The sequence below is a fragment of the Microcebus murinus genome, chromosome 9 (genome assembly GCF_040939455.1).
Source record: "Microcebus murinus isolate Inina chromosome 9, M.murinus_Inina_mat1.0, whole genome shotgun sequence".
Taxonomy (NCBI): domain Eukaryota; kingdom Metazoa; phylum Chordata; class Mammalia; order Primates; family Cheirogaleidae; genus Microcebus; species Microcebus murinus.
This window is the reverse complement of record NC_134112.1, coordinates 50,418,681-50,441,947: the sequence shown is the minus strand read 5'-3', so window position 1 is coordinate 50,441,947 and position 23,267 is coordinate 50,418,681. Positions and strand designations below refer to the sequence as shown.

Genomic DNA, 23,267 nt, shown 5'->3' with positions numbered 1-23,267 from the left:
AAAAACCCAAAAACATGTACAAGTAAAATATATCTATTTACTTGAGCAAGTTTATCTTTTTAACCTTTTCTTCAATGAAGGACTGTTTTAACTTTTTCCATTTGTTTTTTTGGTCTTTCTGTAGGTGTGTTTAAGCAGAGGAAAATTATTAGTTGAAAAAGCTATCAAGGACCATGTAAGTGGGAACTTTAAAAATTCATGCTGTACATTTTGTTATTAAAAACTCAACTGGAAATTATAGATATTTTTGAAATCTTTCCTCATTTTTCGGAAAAGCCTAGATTTCAGCCTGTTTCATTTTACAAAGAACAGAATCTACTTTTCATGGAGAAACATCCCCATCTTGTGGCCTTTTGAAATATTACTGGAAACTTGCCTTACAGTGTGCATTAAATTGTCAGAACATGGATATAAATTAAGTGGAATTGATTTTAAAAATTCGAGAAGAAAATCTAAATGCCCTTCCTGCTATTGTAATTCTATGAGAGTCTTTTATAACTACCTCAGTGACATTAAGCTTTAAATAATTGAATTTTTATCAAAATTTAGCTCACCTTAAATAGTAATTTCCTAGAAAAACTATAAAACTTTTTTATTTTTTACAGGATTTTATTCCTTCAAATAGTATATTATCAAATGCCTTATCATGGGGAGTAAAAATTCTTCATATTGATGGTAAGGATTTTATAATTGTTTTTTTGACAATATTGTAAGCACCTATGTCTATCCTTTGGTTCCTGATTTTGCACAGTGAAAATTTTTATAGCAAAAGTACCTTAGTCCGTTTTCTGTTTTTATAACAGAATACCTGAAACTGGGTAATTTATAAAGGAAAGGAGTTTATTTCTTACAATTAAGATGGCTGAGAAATCCAAGGTCGAGAGGTTACAGTGAGGGCTTTCTTGCTTTGGGAGTTTGGCAGAGTTCTGAGGCAGTGCAGAGTATCATTATGGCGAGAGGGCTGAGCATGCTAGTTCACATCTCTCTTCCTCTTCTTACAGAGCCATCAGTTCCACTCATGTAACCCATTAATCCATTAACCCATTAATTTATAAATCACCTCTAAAAAGACCCCACTTCTTAATGATGTTACATAGGGGATTAAATTTTAACATGAGTTTGGGAGGGGACAAATCTTTAAATGATAGCACAAGGGATACCTGTAATGATAATTCCTTCATATAAATTTACTACAATTATAAGAAAATGTCACTGTTTAACTCGAAGGGTAAAATTGCTAATCTTAAACCTTTTTTCTTTTAAATAAGACATTAGGTACTACATTGAACAAAAGAAAAAAGAGTTGTATTTACTGAAGAAATCAAGTACTTCTGTAAAAGATGTGGTATGTTTTCTTTAATTTTTAAGCTAGTTTTAAAAAGTGATCAACTTTGTTTTATTTATGTATCTGTAAATTTTTCCTGCCAAGTAGAAAATATATTGCCAGAATATCCTAGGGATAAGCCTGTGTGTTATATGCATGTTTCTGGTGTTCCAGTAAATTGTTGTGTATCACTTAACTTTAGGATTGTATTCATGAGGTAAAAGTTGTTGGTAGGGTAATGGCAGAGGGGTATTTTTGTTTGTTTTTTCCTCCCCCCATTTTGGTTACTGCTATTTTTTTTAGCATATTTTGTTTATTCTGTTAAAAAAAAAAAACACACTAAAATCAGTCTATTGCATAAGAAGTTCCTAATATAAATAATGTATTCCTTTTTGGAACATAAATAAGGACTATACTTACTTTTCAACTACTCTAGATGGTGATATAACAAAATCTTGTTCTACAGTGTGGCTAGCTGGCCTGACTTTGAAATATTTGTTAGATAACCACATTGGACACTGCAACCTGTTAGACCTAATATTACCATATCTTTAGCCTCTTCCCTTTTCCTGGCTGTTTGATTGAATCCTCTATATAGATTCAAGCCTTTTCTATTCTATAAAACAAATACAGTAAAACTTCCCTTGATCCCACATCCCTGCTTAACTAACTACAATCCTTATAATCTCTCCCATCCAAGCTTCTCAAATCTACTTCCCATACACCTTTCAACCTACAAGATATGAAACTTCTGACCAATTTGCCAAATCAGTTTGACACTTTTTAAAACTAGTCATATTGATTCTCTCTTAGGTATTTGTTCATTCCTTCCTTAAACTTTTCTATCCTCTTCTGGAATTTCTCTCATCTCTTAGCTTTCTCCTGATTCTCTTCATATTTCTCAGGCCATTCTTTTGTGGTCTGTTTTTCCTTCATTCAATGCTTCAATGTCTGGGATCCAAAAAGAAAGTAAATTTATAGGATAATATGTATATGAAGATATGAAGCCATAGTAGAATGGCTTTAGAAATTTAGTATAGTATAATAAAACTTAATCTTGGGTGAGTGACAAAAGATGAAGCTGGAAAAATCAGCAAATACAGATTATAAAGGACCTTGCACACTGTATAAAGGAGTTAGACTTTATATTGAAGGCTTGAAATATTATTCAAATATTATAAATAGAAGAGTAATCTGATTGGATAGTCATTTTGGAAAGCTCTTCTGGTTGCAAGTGAAGAATGAATTATTTGCTGGCAAGAATGACAACTGGAAAATGACTTTTGAACTCTCAACCACAATTTTCAATAGGTACATTTTACGTCATGACCACCAAGTATGTGTATACCATATTTAAGGATGCCTAAGTTTTCTATGAATTTTACATTTTTAATAAATTCACATTTACGTAAGATATGACTAATTTGCAGAAGGCGACAGATTATTTTGTATTTAAATAAAATTTAATATTTGTATGTCTTATTTACAGGTAAAAATTTCAAGTGTCTATTTCCAAATTTTCACAAAATGATGAGTGGATATGCCTATACAGGACTATGCTAAATAGCATATAAATAAACTCCACTGCGCTTTGCATACTGTTTGGATTGTGTGTAGGAGTACATGTATAAACAATTTAAATTCACAAGGACATTTATAGACTGTATGTGAATATACACATCATGTCTATCTTCATGTATAAATATATATATAGCTAAAACAGGTTTCATTAAACAAAACCTTTCTTAATGTGATACATGCCAATATTTCTGTATTATTTTCATTTCTTAAAAATACTGATCACAACTCTCTGCGTTGACTTTACAGCCTGCTAATAGGTTACAGTCCACAGTTTTTAAAAGAAAAGCATTCTAGGATATTATTAGTAATTCTGAGAGATGTCAAAGGCCTGGCTTAAGGCAGGAACAGAAGGGGAGGGGAAGATTTGAAAGGTAGTTAACAGATTTTAGTGCAGTATTTACTAGATAGAAATTTCATGAGGACTCAGAGCATGTAATCCCTATTATTCATTCAGTATTAATAAATACTCGATGCCCATATGTGCCATGCAGTAGGAGCCCTTATAAAACAGAAAAATAGCTGTGAAACAAATCTTACCTTTCTCCCAAAATATAAAGGATAGCAATACCAAAAACCTCTTTAGTCCAGAATGTATAACTGGTTAAATTCTTTTCATACTAAAAAATTTTATTTTAGCATATGAGAAAGGAATGTTTCTGGAAAATTTTGGTTTACCATGTATTGAAACATAAAACTTTTTAATGAAATTACATTTAAAGATCTTGAATGGACATGTATAAATCTTATACACCTAAATACATGTAAATCTGAAAATATTAGAGTCTCAAAAATGTTCTTGTTAATATGTATCCTTAAAAAAATAATTTGGATAAATATATTTTGCTCCACTACTTTATTTAAAGTGCTTTGTGGTTTATTTTGTTGAGGATTTTTTGCATATATGTGCATGAGGAATAGTGATCTTATTTTTCATGTCTTTGTCTAGTTTTAGTGCCAGGTTAAATGCTATCATAAAATGTTGAGATGCCTTTTCTATTTTTTAGACAAGTTTTTATGGAATGAGTTTTATTTCTTAAATGTTTAATAGAATTTACTAATAAGGTTATTTAGGCCAGGAGTTTCCTTTGTTGGAAGCTTCTCAACTATGAATTCAATTTCTTCATTAGCTATAGGACAATTCAGGTTATTTCTTCTTCAATGCCCTTTGGTAGTTTGTTTTTCAGGGAATTTGTCCATTTTGTCTAAGTTGTCGAATTGATGGGCAAAGAGTTGTTTTTAATATTCTCTTATTAACCTTCTAATGTCTGTGGGGTCTGTTACAGTGGGTCCCCTCTTTCATTTCTGATACTACTATTTTGTGTCTACTCTTTTTTTTCCCTTGGTCAGCCTAGCTAGAATTTTACCAATTTTATTAATCTTTTCAAAGAACCAGCTTTTAATATCATTGGTTTCTCTCTCTTTTTTTGTTTTCAATTTTGTTTATTTTTGCTATTTCTTCTGCCTATTTGGGGTTTAATTTTCTTTGTGGTTTCTTAGGGGTAAGAAGATTGGATTCATTGATTTGAGACTTTTCTTTGCTAATATGAACATTTAATGCTGTATATTTTCTTTAATCTCTCTTTTACCTGCATCTCACATGTTTTATGTTGGATTTTTTTTTAAATAGACTTTATTTTTTTAGAGAATTTAGGTTCACAGCAAAATTGAGTGGAAGGTACAGAGATTTCGCATATCCCCTTTTCCCCAGCATATGTACATCCTCTTTTACTATCAACATCCCACACCTGAATGGTACATTGATGGTACATTTGTTACCATCAGTGAGCTTACACTGGCACATCATTATCTCCCAAAGTCCATAGTTGACATTTGTGTTCACTCTTGGTGTTGTATATTCTATGGGTTCTGACAAATGTATGATGATGACATGTATCCACCATTATGGTATCATACAAATAGTTTCACTGCCCTGTAGATCCTCCATGTTCTGCCTGTTCATTCCTCTCTCTTCTTCAGCCCCTGACAACTACTGATCCTTTACCATATCCATAATTTTTACTTTTCCAAAGAATCATACAGTTGAAATCATACAGTATGTAGCCTTTTTAGATTGGTTTCTTTCACTTAGTAATACTCACTTAACGTTACTCTGTGTCTTTTTGTGGCTTGTTAGCTCTTTGTTTTTTTAATGCTGGGTAATATTTTATTGTCTGGATGTATGACAGTTTATCCATTCTTCTATGGAAGGACATCTTGGTTTTTTCCAAGTTCTGGCAGTTAAGCATAAAGCTACTGTAAACATCCATGTGCAGGTTTTTTTGTGGGCATAAATGTTCAACTCATTTGGGTAAACTAAGGAGCATGACTGCTGGATCATACTAAAAGAATGTTTAGTTTTGTAGGAAACTGCTAAATTGTCTTCCAAAGTGCTTGTGCTATTTTGCATTCCTACCAGCAATAAATGAGAATTCCTATTGCTGATATGTTAGATTTTTATCTTCAATTAAAAGTATTTTTAAATTCCTCTTGTAACTTACTCTTTGTCATGTGGGTTATTTGGAGTTACACCATTTTTTTCCCAAATAATTGGGGATTTCCAGCTATCTTTCTGTTACTGATTTCTATTTTAATTCTATTATTGTCAGAGAATATGCTTTGTATGATTTTACTTATAAAAAATTTGTCAATTTGTCAGTTTTTATTATTCAGAATATAGATTATCTTGGTGAATGTTCCATGTGCAATTGAAAATAATGTATATTCTGTTGCTATTGGGTGGAGTGTTCTTTAGATGTCAGTTAAGTCAATTTGGGAGATAGAATTGCTCAGATCTTTTATAACCATAATGATTTTATATCTTGTTCTGTCTACTACTGAAAGAGAGTAGTAGTGAAGTTACCAAGTATAATTGTGGATTTGTCTGTTTTTCCTTTCAGTTCTAGTACAGTTTTTTTATTCATGTATTTTGAAGCCTGTTTGGTGTGTACATATTTAATATTCTTACATGTTCCTTGTGAACTGAACCTTTTATCTTTGTATAATGGCCTCTCAGTCCCTGTTAACATTTTTTGTTCTGAAGTCAGCTCTGTGGTAAGATAGGCACTCCAGCTTTCTTTTGTTTAATATTTACATGATATATTTTTTTGGATCCATTTACATATAACATCTATATCTTTATATTTGAAATGGATTTCTTATAGATCATATTTTCATCTGATTTTATAATCTGTCTTTTAATTGGTGTAAGTGATTTTGTACATAATGTAATTATTCATATGCTTGGATTTAGGCCTACTAATTTACTATTTTCTGTGGATGATGGCCTTTGTATTTTATTAATCTCCTTCCCCTTTCCTGCCTTTTTCCAGATTGTCTGAAGATTTATCTATCAGCTTTTCTACTTTCTCTCTACATTTTGGGGGTGGGGAATAGTGGTTTTGTTTTAGTGATTACTATAAGATTTATGCTATATATGTGAAATCTTTTACAATCTATTTAGAATTAATGTTTGATCTTCAAATGAAATGTAGAAACCAGTGCTATTCAAGCACTTTTACCCTCCTCATCAACCTTTATGTTATAGTGTTTATTACATATGCTTATAAGTAAAATGCCACCTGACAATGTTAGTAAGTCACACATTTTAATGAGGTTAAAAGGAGAAAAATAGTCTTATTTACTCTTTCTTCTACTCTTTCTTCATTCCTGAAATTACAAGTTTCCCTTTGATATTATTTTCCTGTAGTCTGAAGAACTTCCTTTAGCATTTTTTTTTGGAGCAGTTCTGCTGCCAATGAATTGTCTTAGATATCCTTCATGTAAGGATATTTTCACTGGAGAAATAATTATGAATTGAGAGTTCTTTATTTCAGTACTTTACTCCTGTTCTACAGTTATCTTCTAGCTTCCATGGATTCTGATGAGAAATCGGTAGTCATTTGAATTGTTCACTTATATATGCTGTATCATTTTTCTGTAAATGCTTTTAAGATTTTTTTTTTTAATCTTTAGTTTCCAAAAGTTTGATTGTGATGTGCCTAGGAATGGTTTACTTTGAAATTATTCTGTTTGTGGTTCACTAAGCTTCTTGAATCTGTAAATTTATGTTTGGAAAGTTTTCAGCTATTGATTTTTTCTTCTTCACCAATCTTTCTTCTCTTTCGCCAATTCCAATAACATTAAAGTTATATATCTTAATGTTATCCCACAGGTCCTGGGGGCTTTGTGTCTTCCCTGCCTCCCTCTCCAGTCTTTTTTGTTTTTCTCTTCCAATTGGGGATTTTTGTTTATTTGTCTTCAAGTTCATAGACACTTCACTGTCATCTATGTTCTGTTATTAAGTCCTTCCAGTGAATTTTCTATCTCAGATTTTACAATTTGTTTGATTCTTATATTTTGTTTTTCTCCTGAGAACTTGTATCTTTCTATTCATTTTAAGTATGTTTACCTTTATTTTTAAAGTCATTTTCTGATAATTCTGACATGAGGAACATCTTGGGGTTGGCATCTGATTATCTTTTTCCTTCAAGGATTGATCATATTTTCCTGGTTTTTTACATGTCAAATGAGTTTTGACCGTATATTGGAAATTATAAATGTTATATTTGTATAGGCTCCAGATCTATTATAATAGTCTGGAGAATGTTGATTTTGTTTCAGATGTTATTGTTTTAGCAGGCAGTCATCTCAGTTTTGTTCAGACTGTTTTGTCTCAATTTTTGTGGATGGTGGTTCTAACCTTAGTTTCAAGTTTTCAAAGACTTGTATGCTGCAGCTTTGGGTTTGTCCTGTATGCACACCACATACAGGTTAGTCTAAGATTCAGGCAGTGGTTTATATCTTAGTTCCATTTTCATAGCCCTGGCTGTTTTGCTTTGGATCTGTCCTTAGCATGTGCAACTTGGAGTTAAGCCTTGCAATTGTGTGGATTTATGCAGGGAATTAGGGATCCCCTTCTCCACCTTGATCCTTTCTTGGATTTCCTCCTCAATCTCCAGTCCACAATGGCCTTTTTCTTAGTTCCTCTAGTCAGAGAGTGAGGGTTTCTTAGTTTTAGCTGTGCATGCTACCTTTATAATTGCAGCTTCCTAAGGGGTCCACCCTCAGAGCCGAACTGTGACAAGAAGAGAAATAAATAATATAGGGATTCTTTTGGTATTCTTTGGACCACTAAAACCTCTTTCCTGGTTCTGCTAGCCAAAAAGACGAAATTTGTATAGGATTTGTAGCTGCTGGCTCTGCCACTGCTGCCAACTGCATTACTAGAGGTCCAAGTTACCATTCCCTTCCACAGTCTGCCTGCTTATTTTACTTTTCATTCTTCAAGTAACTATTAATTGAATGTTGAGTTTTTAGTTGTAATCAGTGGTGTTAATTGCCCATATTGGATATATTTCCTCTTGGCCTGAACTGACAAATTAATAAATTTTTGACTAATTTCTGTATTCAGTTTAACACAAAAGTTTTGCTGAATAATATATAAAAATAGCTTATATAATTCTTTTTAGATTATTTCATCAACTACCTTTTTATTATTAGTTGATTTCCTATGAAGGCAAAAACAATTATACCTAGGTATTTTGTTGCATATAATATAAAACTTGCATATAATATAAAACTGTACTATTTAATTCTGCACTAATGGTTAAGATTTTTAATTCTTGAATGATCATTGTTTAATTTCCTTGGTTGAGTTTATTTTAAAAGTCAGGGGGGTTTTTTTGTTGTTGTTTTTTAACAAAACAATTACCTTTCTTTGGTAACGTATGTTTTCTATATCACTTTTTTTAATCGAGAAGATACTGAACAATTCCAATTGCTGTTTTTACTGTACTTTCAAAACCAGATTTTTCACTATATTTATTTTTTTAGGGGAAAAAAGTTGGTATTGGCACACAAAAAACAAGTAAGTATTTTGATGCCTTTAACTGTATTTGGTTTGCTTTTGGAAAAAAGAACACATCATATAAAGATCTTCTAAAATCATGTAAACAGCACTTTAAATAATTTATTCAGGGGTTTCTTGGTCTTTTTAGAACATGGACCCCTATGACAGTCTGGTGAAGCCTATGGACCCTCATCTTCAGAATAATTTTTTTAAAAACATTTGTTTAAAAGTCAGTATATTGCCAAGAAAATAATTACATCGAAATTCAGTTATCAGAGTAGCTTTTAATTATAAAATAGTAATATACTTACTGCTTATTACATATTAAAAACAAGTTCTAGTAGTGATTCTAATTGCAACTGTCATTTTGAATTGATAAGCATAAATGATGCTTTCAGATATCTGTAATAATAATGATATGAAAATATCTGTTGTTTCTGTTGGTATCAAAGTAACAGGTACTGCTAATATTGTGATTTGTTGCTTACACTTATAATCAGAGGAAATGTTACATTTCAATTAGAGGTTTGTGAAAATAAAAGTGCAATTTTTTTCTGTTCTAATTTATGATCCTCCTGAATCCTATTCATTTGAGGGCTCTATTCAGTTTAAGAATCTCAGAATATAGACATAGCTTCTATTTTTTCAAATGCGGTGATAATGGAGGATACCTCACCTGAGACTTAAGGCTTTGAAATGGATACATAGTTGTTTTTTGGTTTTGGGGGTTTTTGCCGGAGTTGTTTTATTTAAAAAAAAAAAAAAATTCCTGGCCAGGCGTGGTGGCTCACGCCTGTAATCCTAGCACTCTGGGTCAGGAATTCAAAACCAGCCTGAACTAGACCCCGTCTCTACTAAAAATAGAAAGACATTAATTGACCAACTAAAAATATATATACAAAAAATTAGCCAGGCATGGTGGCGCATGCCTGTAGTCTCAGCTACTCGGGAGGCTGAGGCAGTAGGATCTCTTGAGCCCAGGAGATTGAGGTTGCTGTGAGCTAGGCTGATGCCATGGCACTCACTCTAGCCTGGGTAACAAAGTGAGACTCTGTCTCAAAAAAAAAAAAAAAAAAAAAAAAATTCCTGGATTTGCAAGTATCTAATAATCATGTCTTCTATGTTCTCAAGCAGGAAGACTCAAAAAGCCTTTTGTAAAGGTGGAAGATATGAGCCAGTAAGTATCTAAGTCCAATATTGCTAATTTAAGTATAGTATTAAAGGAGAAAATCTTCTAACAAATTAAGCTAGCTCCATTAATACTGTTAGCCTTTATGTTAGATTTATATCATACTAATTTGCACGAAGCACCAGTTATAGGATGTAGCATTAATTCATTTGTGCTCAAGGACTGAATTTACTTTCAGTATGTTGAAGATACCTCATTGAAATAATCTGGTTGAGAACAGTCAGACCATTTTTTAGTATTTCAAATAATCCTTCTCTGGCTAAATGGAGTACCAAAACAATTTAGAACTACTACTTAAAGATTCTCCTGCCTTTGTGAAAAAGAAATTAGATTCTATTTAGAAATACAAAATCCGAATATAACATCTAACATGGTATGGTAGATTTCCAAAACTCACTCTGCAGTTTTGTAGGATAATCTTAATGAAGATATAAATAAAGTAGTTTGGCATGGGAGAATTAGATTGCTTTATTTTCCAGTTACTCCTTTAGACATGTGTGGTTAATTCTCTTGGGTGCTTACCTTGAGATGATAGGGTATGTTGAAAGTTTTGTGTGTGTGTGTGTGTGTGTGTCCTGTAGTTTGCCTTTTGAGGAGAAGTTTTTTATGAAATGTGTTACTGTGAAGAAAAAATACAATTCAAAATGAGGCCTGATGAAGAAACCAGTAAAAGATATAGCATGTTCATGGATTGGAAAACTTAATATAGTTAAGATGTCAGTACTATCCCGAGTAATCTACAGATTCATTGCAACCCTTATCAAAATTACAATCATTTTGCAGAAATAGAAAAATCCATCCAGAAATCATATGGAATCTCAAAGGACCCTGAATACCCCAAATCTTTAAAAAGAACAATAAAATTAGAGTCTCACAGTTTTTTCAAAACTAACTACAAAGCTACAGGAATCAGAACAATTTGGTATTGGCATAAAGACAGATCTATAGACCAATGGAATAGGCTAGAGAACCCAGAAATAAAACATTATATATATAGTCAAGTGATTTTTAACAAGGATGTAAAGATCATTCAGTGGAGAAATGACTGTCTTTTCAACAAATGGTATTCACATAACTAGATATCCACATGCAAAAGAACGATGTTGGACTCTACTGTACATCATATACAGAAATTAACTCCAAGTGGATGAGAAAGATAAAACTGGAAGAGAACATAGGGGGGAAATTTCATGACACTGAATTTGGCAATGGTTTCTTGTATATGGTACCAAAAGCACAGGCAACAAAAGATTTAAAAAAAACTAAATTATATCAAAATTATATTAGGTTATTAAGTATGAAATGTCTGATTTCCTTAAGTACTGAGTTCAACAGTTGGTGTCTCTGACATATCACTTTGACACTTCTTGTTTTACATTTATTGTGAAATTACATCCTCAGTCTTTCAAACACATGTTTTGACTTGTGATTATCTGTCAAATTTTTTTTAGAGCAATTTTTGTGAAACCCTGGATAAGTAAAAAATTCATGTTATATTTGAATGAATTCTGTTATGGAACCAATGCAGCACTGATAGCTCAAAATGTCAATGAAGTATTTGAGAAGGATGTGACTAATGAGTGCACAGTATATCAGTGGTTTGAGAAGTTTTGTTCTGATTTTAATCTTGAAAATGAGCCACATGGGTGACCTGAGACCAAGGTGGATAATGATGAGCTGAAAGCTGTAGAGGAAAGGAATCCATCTGAACCCTTCGCATGAATTGGCAGCAAAGTTTGACATTACTATTCCAACAATATTGGACCATTTGAAACAAATTGGCAAGGTAAAGAAGCTGGATAGATGGGTTCCACATGAATTAAATAAGCCTCAGAGGAGAAATTGTCTCAAAGCTTACCTTTCTTTGCTGTTGTGACATAAAGACAAACCATACCTACAACGTATTGTTACATGCGATGAAAGGTGGATTCTTTTTGACAATCGCAAAAGTTCGGCACAGTGGGTAAAAAGTTGGATAAAGATGAAGTGCCAAAACACGGTCCAAAACCCAATATTCATCCAGCAAAACTAAATGCTGTCTGTTTTGTGGTCCAGTGCTGGTTTTATCCACTACAGCTTCATGAAACCTGGTTGATCAGCGACCGTGGATATCTACTGAAACCAGTTGGATGGAATGATGAGGATGCTTGTGATTAAGCAGCCAAGATTCGTTAATAGAAAGAAGCCAATCCTCTTGCAAGATGCTTAACCACATGCCACACAAACAGTGCTGCTCAGACTACAGAGGCTGGACTTGGAAACTCTTTGTCATCCACCATATTCACCAGACCTTGTACTAACTGACCACTTTTTGCAAGGAAAAATATTCAATTCTCAACAAGCTGTGGAAAAGGCCTTTAACAATTTCATCACCACTCCCTCTTTAGGCTTCTTCACTGCTGGCATAAACAAGCTACCATTAAGATGGCAAAACTGTGTTGATAGTTTAGGTATATACTTTGATTAATTGTACTGCTGCTTGTTTGAGATACAGTAAACTATACTTTTGATTCGAAATAGGACATTTCATATTTAATGATGTAATAAATTTCTCTGCTTCAAGGGATGCAGTACAGTAAAAAGGGATTAAACAACCCGATTAAAAAAATGGGCAAATCACTGAGTATACATTTCTCCAAAGATGATATACAAAAGCTAAATGCAAATGAAAAGATGTTCAGCATCACTATTCATTTGGGAATTGCAAATCTAAACCACAATGAGATACCACTTCACTTTCATTAGGATGACTACTATCAAGAAAAAAAAAACCTGTCATACCTAAAGGGTGGAAACAACCCAAGTCCATCAGCAGATGAATGGATAAACCTAATGTGAGGGATTGTATACGTGCACACATATACTCTCTCAATGGAATATTATTCAGCCTGAAAAAAGAATGAAATTCTGACATGTGCTATAACATGGATGAACCTTGACATCATGTTAAGTGAAATAAGAGGAAAAATGCTGCATGATTCCACTTACATGAAGCACCTAGAATAGTCAAATTCATAAGAACAGAAAGTAGAATAGTGGTTGCAAGAGGCTAGGGGGAAAGGAGGTATGGGCAGTTACCATTTGGTGGGTACAGAGTTTCGGTTTTTGCAAGATAGAGAGTTCTAGAAGATAGATGCTGGTGGTGGTGGTTCCAAAGCATTGTGAATACTTAATGCAACTGAATTGTACACTTAAAATTGTTAAGATAGCAAATTTGTCATGTTATATTTTGCCACAGTTTAGATACTATTTTTAAATGTTAAAATTTAGGCCTAGAAATTGGTTTTTTGAAGGGAAGCCTAACTGATTCCTATTGCTTATTTCAGATTCCAGCTGAATTATATGATTTTGAAATGTAAAAATTTAAAACTTGTTTTCTTTCATCATAGAGAATCTCACATATTTGTCTTTTTATTCTTTTAGACTTTATAGGCCATTTTATCTTCAGCTGACCGATATGCCTTTTATAAATTATTCCATTCAGAAGCCTTGCAGCCCATTTGATGTAGATAAGCCATCTAGCATCCAAAAACAAACTCAGGTTAAACTAAGGTTGGTTTGAATCTTTATTTTTAGAATTAATGTTATTTAGAATATCATCTCAAGTAATTTTTCTTTTTAAACAAACATTTGTAATAGTTTGTTTTATGCTGTGATGGTGTTTGTGTTTCTTATTATTCTGGTTACTTTTCCCCTGTATATTTTTAATCCCTCTATGCTAAATTTGAAGTCTGAATCTGTTTTAAGTGTCATATTTAGACAGATTTAGGAGTCAGGGGCATAAAATATTTGCAAATAATGAAAATGTGTTGTTTCTCTTGGGTGATCTAAAGTATTCTTCAGTGTATTTATTATATTCTTTGCTTAATTTCTTAAAATGAAATGTGATGAAAAATATTTGCTGTTACAAATCTTGGTGCAAATTATGGCAGATTTTGTATATGATATGTCAGGACAATAACTTTTAAAAATTATTCCATAGGTTTAGCAATTAATTCTTTTACTATGTATTTCTATCATCAGAATCCAAACAGATGGTGATAAATGTGGTGGAAACCCAATCCAACTCCAGTTGAAAGAGAAGAAAAAAAAGGGATATTGTGAATGTTGCTTGCAGAAATATGAAGATCTTGAAACTGTAAGTGTGATTTTAAATTTAAAGGACTGATGTTTCTAAAACTGTAATATTTGCCATCTAAATTTTAACTTTTCTTCTGATAGTGGTTTACAACCTAATAATTACAAGTAGTGTATTTTTCTTTTTGATAGAAATATCTTAAATTTTAAGAACTCAAAGGGGGAAATGAATATTTAAAAACCATTTTTATTCATTCAACAAATATTTATTGAGCACCTATGTACTGATCACTACAGTGGATGTATGGAATTGAACAAAAGAGACCAATTTCCTACCTTTGTGAAGGTTACATTCTGTGGAATGGTAGTACAGGTGGAGATAGGTCACAGGATAAAAATTAAATCAGGTTGGATACAGTGGTTCACGTCTATAATCTCAGCACTTTGGGAGGCTTAGATAAGTGGATCACTTGAGGCCCAGAGTTCAAGATCAGCCTGTACAACATAGTAAGACCCCATCTTTACAAAAAATACAAAAATTAGCCCAGGAGGCTGAGGTAGGAGGATCACTTGAGCTCAGGAGTTTTTTTTTTTTTTTTTTTTTTTTTGAGACAGAGTCTCGCTTTGTTGTCCAGGCTAGAGTGAGTGCCATGGCGTCAGCCTCGCTCACAGCAACCTCAAACTCCTGGGCTCAAGCGATCCTCCTGCCTCAGCTTCCCCAAGTAGCTGGGACTACAGGCATGTGCCACCATGCCCAGCTAATTTTTTCTATATATATTAGTTGGCCAATTAATTTCTTTGTATTTATAATAGAGACGGGGTCTCGCTCTTGCTCAGGCTGGTTTCGAACTCCCGACCTCGAGCAATCCGCCCGCCTCAGCCTCCCAGAGAGCTAGGATTACAGGCGTGAGCCACCGCGCCCGGCTGAGCTCAGGAGTTTTAAGGTTATAGTAAGCTATGACGACACCACTTCCCTCATGCCTGGGTAACAGAGTGGGGGCCCTGTCTCCAAAAAAAAAAATTGTCTTTAAACTCTAAATTGAAGTTTGATTGTTTTGTAACTTAAAATTAATGTTTTGTGTGTTGTTGCATTTCTGTTATAAAGGAGGAAAATATGGTTAGTCTAAGATTGCTTTAAATTGGAAGCTAGAGTTATCTCAGAAATATTTCCCATTCCCAAAAATCATTTTGAAAACTAAAATTACAGATTGGTCTTGAAATGTTACTTTTCATTGTACCAATAGAATGATCTAGAATGGATGCTTTCATTAACATTAGTTTGTGATCCTAATTTAATGCTCAGAAAATATTGGGGCTAAAAAATGAAAACATTGGCCACTGATTGCCACAAAGAAGGAAAATTAGTAAAAGTAGATGTTGGGATGGAAATTTAAGATCATATTTTTTAGGTTTTCATTTACATTTTTTTTAGTTACTGAGACTAAAGAAAATATTCTTTTGTTTTTTGAATCTTTTGAGTACTAGAGGTAAGGCAACAAACAAGGCAGACATTCCCTACATTTATACATCTGTAGTCTGGCATAGAAGACAAATATAAAATATGTATTTGCAAGTGTGATGAGTGTCACAAAAGTGAAGGATAAAGGGCAATATAGATAGAAAATGAGGTTACTTAACCTGGTATGATGGTCATAGAAGGCCCAAGTGAGAAAACGACTATTGATCAGGACCCTAAAGGATGAGCAAAAGAACTAAATAGAGGTAGAGGGGAGAACTATATAATAGTTGGGGATTTATGAGATAGCTCATTTTTTTTAGTTCCATTATATTTTGGGTTTTTTTTCTTTAAAATATATTTAATAATAAAATTGTTCTTTATTTCTTTATTTTTTTTTTTTAGCTAGAAGACTGCTGGAATTTAGTTCCATTATAAACACATGTTAGTACTTGACATTTCTCACTGAAAAATGAAAGACTATAAAAACGACATTAGTTTTACTGGATTCTCAGAAGTTATTTTTATTTTACTTATTAACATCCTTTGAAGTCTAATAAAGGGTATTTTCATTTGAGACCAGCCTGGGCAGGATAGTGAGACCCTGTCTCCGCAAAAAAGTTTAAAATAAGCCAGGCATGGTAGAGCACACCTATAGTCCTAGTTGCTCAGGAGGCTGAGGCAGGAGGATCCCCTGACGCCAGGTACTTGAGGCTGTAGTGAGCTGTGATAAAGCCACTGCACCATGTATTTTACTATGTATTTCTATCACCAGAATCCAAACAGATGGTGATAAATGTGGTGCAACCCCAATCCAACTTCAGTTGAAAGAGAAGGAAAAAAAAGGGATATTGTGAATGTTGCTTGCAGAAATATGAAGATCTCAAAACTGTAAATGTGATTTTATATTTAAAGGATTGATGTTTCTAAAACTCTAATATTTAAGAGCAGAGGAAGACCCTGTCTCAAAAAAAAAAGTATTTTTTTTGGAGTAGTTATTGCAGACCTAATTTGGGGGGCATGAAAATGTTAGCTAACCTGAACAAATTGGCATCTGTTTTTAAAATATAATTTTTTATGACATGAGCTTTCTTATTATTTTGTTTTAGCACCTTCTAAGTGAGCAACACAGAAACTTTGCACAGAGTAACCAGTATCAAGTTGTTGATGATATTGTATCTATGTTTGTTTTTGACTTTATGGAATACGAAAGGGACACACCTAAAAAAAAAAGGTAATTTTTCAGCCTAATTTTAGTGGTGCTAGAATATTAACACCAAATTCAGGATATTGGTTATCTCTGGGAAGAAAGAAAAGAATGTGGATGAGAAGAGAGGTATATTGGAGTTTTCAGCTATATCTATAAAATTTTATTACTTTAAAAACATCTAAAGTAAATTTGACAAAATGTTAAGATTCCTGTATTTTGGTAATATTTTCTAAGTTAAATAAGTTTCTTTAAAAAATTTAAAAGATGTTTTTACTAATTTAATAATCTAACTACTCAGGAATTTGTTTTGATAGCAATTGTTTTAATTTTTTTTCCTATAAAGAATAAAATACAGTGTTGGATCACTTTCTCCCATTTCTGCAAATGTCCTGAAAAAGACTGAACCAAAAGGAAAACTAGAATTGCAATGTATTTCTCAGAAGGACTTCAGAGAAAATAATGTACAAGTGATGGAGCAGAATTTCCTGTGTAAAGAAACCCGGGATTCTGGACAAAAGCTTATGTTTATTTCAAGTTCCATCCCCTCCCCTTCAAATGAACTGAGAGGACCAAATGAGAAAACAGCGAATAAATGTTCCATGTTAGATCCATTTGAAAGTGACATAAAGCAGAATTTTACACAGCTACCTTCATATAAAAATAAACAGGAATGCATTCTTGACATTCCTGAACATCAATTAATTGTAAGTGAAAATGACTCAGAAGAACTAAGAGTAGATGCCTGTCCTTATAGTCTGCAGACATCTGTACATGTTTCTAATTTCAACATGGATAATAGTGCATCTCAACGAAAGCAAAAGTCAGATACTTTGCTTTTTCCAGCAAAGGATCTGAAGGGAAGGGACCTGCATTCAATATTTGGTCATGATTCTGGTCTGATAACAAACAGTTCACAAGAGCACCTAACAATTCAGGCAAAGACTCAATCCCATAGTCCTTCTGAGGAACCCAATGAATGTGACATCAAGAATATGGATAGTTTACCTTCTGGTAAAATCCATCGAAAAGTGAAAATATTATTAGGACGAAATAAAAAAGAAAATCTGGAACCAAATACTGAATTAGATAAGAAAAGAACTGAATTTCTTATTACACAAGAAGAAAACAGAATTTGTAGTTCACCAGTACAATCTTTACTGGACTTGTTTCAGACTAGTGAAGAGAAATCAGAATTTTTGGGTTTTACAAGCTACACCGAAAACAGTGCTATATGCAATGTTTTAGATATCTGGCAAGAAGAAAATTCAAATAGTCTGTTGTCAATGCTTTTCTCTTCCCCTTCGACTTCTACGTTTACTGGCTTTTAGACCTTAAAAAAAATGTATGCTTTTCAGAAGTGACGAGGGTTGATATTCTTGAAATTTTTATAAATATGTATAAAAATTCTTAGGATTTTTTTTGCCAACTTTGTTTACAGAACCAAATGTAAATATTAACAATAAAGGTAATGTTTGCAGTTTTCTATAGAATTGAGTATCTATTATACAAAACTTGCAGAATAAACATGTGACTTGTCTTGAGAATTATAATATAGTTTGGTTTATGTCACTGAAAACCAATTTCAAGTGAAATTTTGAAAATAGCAATAATTTAGCACTTTAAATTTGGATATTCTAGTTATATCTATTGTCAATTAAAATAGATTCCCATGGTAAAACAACATTGTTGCCCTTAAAAACCTAAGTTTCAAACAGAAAGGAAAATGTGTTAATTTCTATATTTGAATTCTGGAAGTCATTACCAGAAATATTGATACTTGAAGGTGACCCAGTTTGAACCATTTTAGTATTTTAGCCTGGAAGAGTGAGATTACCTGTAGGGATAGCTAGAAGCCATGAAGGGAAAACTTTTAACCAGGCTACCAAATGGAATATAATTTTTCTGCCATTCTTAATTATTTTTAATTATTTACCTTTGTTAATAACTGAGAATAATTTTATTCAAAAATTGCCTCTGCCCCCTAATTTGGTATTGCAGGATGAAAGAGGAAGTATGGCATTAAACTATAGATACAGTTGGGAATGTATATAAGGAATTGTGATGTAGATACAATAATTTGGAGAAGGGAAAATTCAAATGTAAGAAAAATTTCAACTTCATGTGTGGACATCAGGCATTTGCCTTTGAATAGATTCTTATAGGAATAAGGTATTTACAACCAATGACATTTTTTACAGTAAAAAATTGGTGCCATTTTATATTACATAAATACATTTTCACTAAAAATGACCTTTACCAGTCTTAATTTTTTGAAATCTATATATATAGCTCCCAATATAGGATTAGTTCATATCCTTTTCATGTATGTATTATTTTGACCATGTGGACAATGTCAATGAGAAATTCTGGCTTTTTAACAGCTTTATTGTTCACACCAGTACCTTAAGTAGGGTCAATTGAAAGAGTCTTAAGAGTGCATATATGCAAACCTTGTTTCCATTGTAAACTATTGTAGCATTTTCTGTCACAAAAAAGGCATGTGTGTGTACCTGAATCTGTGTCAAGTTTTGTAGATAGCCTTCTAAAAATCTAGATGAAACTTGGAAATTATTTGTAGAATGCTTTTTTTCCCCTTCCATTATTCTCTACATTCCCCCAAGTTTTCCAAATAATTAAAAGGTATTTAAACTTACTCTACGATCCTTTGACTTTAGAGTAAGTCTTTACAATTTGCTGTGGTACTCTGCCCCACAATTGTTTGGCATAATTTTGCCTTAGTTTTATTTAATGAGAAAAAAAGGCTCAATCTGAATCCTCCAGTAGTTAAGGTTGTTACACTTTATTTTGACACTATTTTTGAACTATTATTTCGAACATTAGGCTTTTAAAAATGCTTAGATTTCAGTTTATTTGGAACAATTCCACAAATTTTAGCAGGACCACCACATAGAGTTTTAGATGGGTTGTGCTATGCAGATGGGCACCCAGCCAAGAAGATGAATCATTAAGCCTGCTTCCTCCTATAGGTAGAAGTACTTTTTCCTAATTTTTGCCAAGGGACATTTGTGGTTGTGTTTACCCAGAGGGTGCTGTTTTTGTTTTTGTTTTTGTTTTTTAATTTCCTAACAGCATAAATTTTGGTTTGGTTCCCAGATTTGCTTACAAAAGGACACTTAATCTTTAGTGTAGCAAGGTTATCTTCAAAAGTAGGAATCTTCAAAGATTCCTCAGCAGGGTAAATAGGAACTCTTGATTTGCCTAATAGAAAGTGACATGCTTTGCCAAAAGAGTCCAGACAAATAACAAGAAATCCCCAGGAAGCAAAGGATAAGCAGAATTTTGTGATATATCAAAAGCACTGAAGTTGAAAGGTGTTAGGAAAGAAAAAAAAGGGCACCCTAATTAAATTTCAGCTAAGGGCAGCAAGTAGTGTCACATTCAAAGTTGGTGGCTCTATTTTTCTAAGGGTAGCTATTAATAGTAACAGCAGCAGGAAAGATGGTGGCTCTATTTTTCTAAGAGTAGCTATTAATAGAAATAGCAACAGGGGAGACAATGTGATTTTGTGACTCGAAAGGAATGTTTGTTTTTTCAAGATGATAAATATGCAATTGTAGCAAAAAGTGTATTTTACACAAATCAGTATAATCTCTTAAACGTTTTTGAAGCCAATGACTTCTGCATAGATAGTTTAGTATGCCTAATACTAAAATAATTTATGGAACCATATATAGACGTTTCTAATTCTAATGTTTGTAATTTGTAGAGGGCCTGAATGAATGTAAAAACAAAATATACTTACCTTTAAAAGAGGAATAAAAAAGAAGACTTTAGGTGTAAGACTTTCACCTAAAACCACTGAACTTGAATCCTTATTTCTGCAAATGTAGGATTACTATATGTTATATGAGAATTTGGAGGTTTTTTTTTTAAGCACTTTGTTGCTAGGATGGATGTATAGTTAATACTATTCTGCTATCTAAAAGATTTATTAAAGTAGTTGATAAATGTTATTTAAATGTTATCAATCTCTATAAATGTAGTTTTGATTGTGAGACCAAAGATAGTTTTATGTTGCACTTTTCAATCAGAAATCATTCCAATGCTGTTTCATTAATAAAGTCAAATGTGAGAATGATGGGTCCCCTCCTAAATTAGATGGGAAGATTCTTAAGCATAATAATGTAAACTAGGCCTGGCCCAGTGGCTCAAGCCTGTAATCCTAGTGCTCTGGGAGGCTGAGGCAGGAGGATCACTTGAGCTTGGGTTTGAGACCAACTTTAGCAAGAGTGAGACCTTTCTTTATTAAAAATAGAAAAAATTAGCTGGGCGTGGTGGTGTGCGCCTGTAGTCCCAGCTACTCAGGAGGCTGAGGCAGAAGGATAACTGGAGCCCAGGAGTTTGAGGTTGATATGAGCTAGGCTGATGCCATGGCACTCTAACCCAGGCAACAGAGTGAGACTCTGTTTAGTTTACATCATCATCATTATTATTGTTATTTTTTGAGACACTCACTGGGCTACCTGTATCTTAAACCATGAGATTGCCAAGTAAAAAGATGTGAAATGGCCGGGCAGGGTGGCTCTTGCCTGTAATCCTGACACTCTGGGTGGCTGAGGTGGGAAGATCGCTCAAGGTCAGGAGTTTGAAACCAGCCTGAGCAAGAGTGAGACCCCGTCTCTACCAAAAATAGAAGGAAATTAATTGCCCAACTAAAAATATAGAGAAAAAATTAGCCCAGGCATGGTGGTACATGCCTGTAGTCCCAGTTACTAGGGAGGCTGAAGCAGGAGGATCGCTTGAGCCCAGGAGTTTGAGGTTGCTGTGAGCTAGGCTGATGCCGTGGCACTCTAGCCCAGGCAACAGAGTGAGACTCTGTCTCAAAAAAAAAAAAAAAAAAAAAAGTGAAACAATGCCAGTCACAGAGTAGATTGTTCAAGAGATACTAATTGGGCCCAAATTACCTTAGATAACAGCCACTGTGGACTTCTCTGTATCAAAGTCTGCAGTATACAAATATTGTCCATGAGCCATGTGCTGTTATTACATTATTTGTTATAGTTGAGGGGTCAGGGACTAGGGAAGAGGAATGGCATAATACAAAGACAAGCCAAGTGAAAAGGCAGTTTAACCTTTAGGTAGTTATAGGTAATGTTTAATGGTGTTAACACAAAAAATATGGCATCATGTTTCCACAAATTCCAACCAAGAAGTTATCCTTTCTGCATAGAGAAGCAGCATTATACCCAACTGTTCACCTGTGCACACTAGCAGTTGTGCATAACTTATGCCCTTCCAAACAAGCCTTTTACCATTAATTAGCAGAATTAATTTTACAGGCATTATTTGAGTAATGTAGCCTTCTTAAAATCCCATTCCAAATGTACATGTATGTGTGTGTGTAGAAAGAGCTCTGGGCAATTAAAGAGGAAAAAATAATTTGTCAACAAAGTAATATTCTGCAAGAAAGAGGTATGCCATTTTGAACATTGTAGAGAATAGCATATGACTTGAATAAGAAGAAGAAACTCATGCCTGTAATCACAGAACTAGGCTGACGCCATGGCACTCCAGCCCAGGCAAAAAAAAAATGTGAACCCATGCCAGTCACAGAGTAAGTTGTTCAAGATATACTAATTGGGTCCAAATTACCTTAAATAACAGCCAGATTAAAACACAGATATAGTCAGCCATACCTACTGAAGAATGTCACCAGTTCCTTCGTGAGAAAAGTTAAAATTATCAAAGTCCCTGGATATTATTTGTAATTTATTTTACTTGGTCTTACTTAAATGTAGAGTAAGTTGTATTTAGCTTTTGTATTATGGCATAAATTCAGTTGACTTCAATACTTTTGACTTCTCAAATCCTAAGTTAAATGCTTAAATGATCATTGGGAATAGGCAAGTATATGTGTGTGTTGTATGATATACATATGCTACTCTATTAAAATTTAAATGCACACATACATAAAAAATTTAAGGATAATATAAATATATGCAATATTTTTTAAATGTCTTATTTTACTAATGATACCAATACCTTTTTGCTCTCAATAAAAATATGCTATTTAAATATTTTACATGACTGGGCACAGTGGCTCATGCTTGTAATCCCAGCATTTTAGGAGGCCAAGACAGGAGGATCGCTTGAGGCCAGGAGTTCATGACCAACCTGAACAAGTGCAAGACTCTGCCTCTACAAAAAGTAGAAAAATTAGCTGGGCATGATGGCACACACCTGTAGTGCCAGCTAGTTGGGAGGCAACAGAGCAAGATTCTGTCTCAAAAAAAAAAAAAAAAGCCAAGCATGGTGGTGCATATCCATAGCATAGTCCTACCTACTTGGGAGGCTGACCCAAGAGGATCACTCAAGTCCAGGAATTCAAGGTTAGGGCCTTTGCTCTCCAGCCTGGGCAAAAAAGAGAGACTCTATCTATATGTATAAAACTTTTTTTAAAAAAATTTACAATGAATAAAAGAACTAGATAAAGTAACTAGATGGCTAGGCCTTTATGGTTTCTCATTTTTAAAAATTTTGTGATTAAGTTCAGTTATCTCAGTACTTGGTTTTTATGTTTGTCATAGCTCAAACAAAAGCATATAAATACCTAGATCCTAA

At 33.4% G+C, this 23,267-nt stretch overlaps 1 protein-coding gene across 2 annotated transcripts in view; it reads left to right on the top strand.

The window, feature by feature from the left end:
• The window catches only part of DBF4 (DBF4-CDC7 kinase regulatory subunit), a 31,917-nt gene extending 11,206 nt beyond the window's left edge, over positions 1-20,711 (top strand). Inside the window, exons 4-12 of one of the 2 annotated variants that reach the window (XM_012779559.2) lie at positions 125-175; positions 606-675; positions 1,269-1,345; positions 8,738-8,771; positions 9,888-9,930; positions 13,366-13,494; positions 13,966-14,080; positions 16,585-16,709; positions 17,029-20,711. In XM_012779559.2, the coding sequence (XP_012635013.1) occupies positions 125-175; positions 606-675; positions 1,269-1,345; positions 8,738-8,771; positions 9,888-9,930; positions 13,366-13,494; positions 13,966-14,080; positions 16,585-16,709; positions 17,029-18,013 (1,629 nt within the window). In that variant the 3' untranslated portion in view covers positions 18,014-20,711. Of the gene's footprint in view, positions 1-124; positions 176-605; positions 676-1,268; positions 1,346-8,737; positions 8,772-9,884; positions 9,931-13,365; positions 13,495-13,965; positions 14,081-16,584; positions 16,710-17,028 lie in introns of both variants that reach the window. The other variant, XM_012779558.2, reaches the window with a different exon arrangement.
• Positions 20,712-23,267: the final 2,556 nt, after the last annotated feature.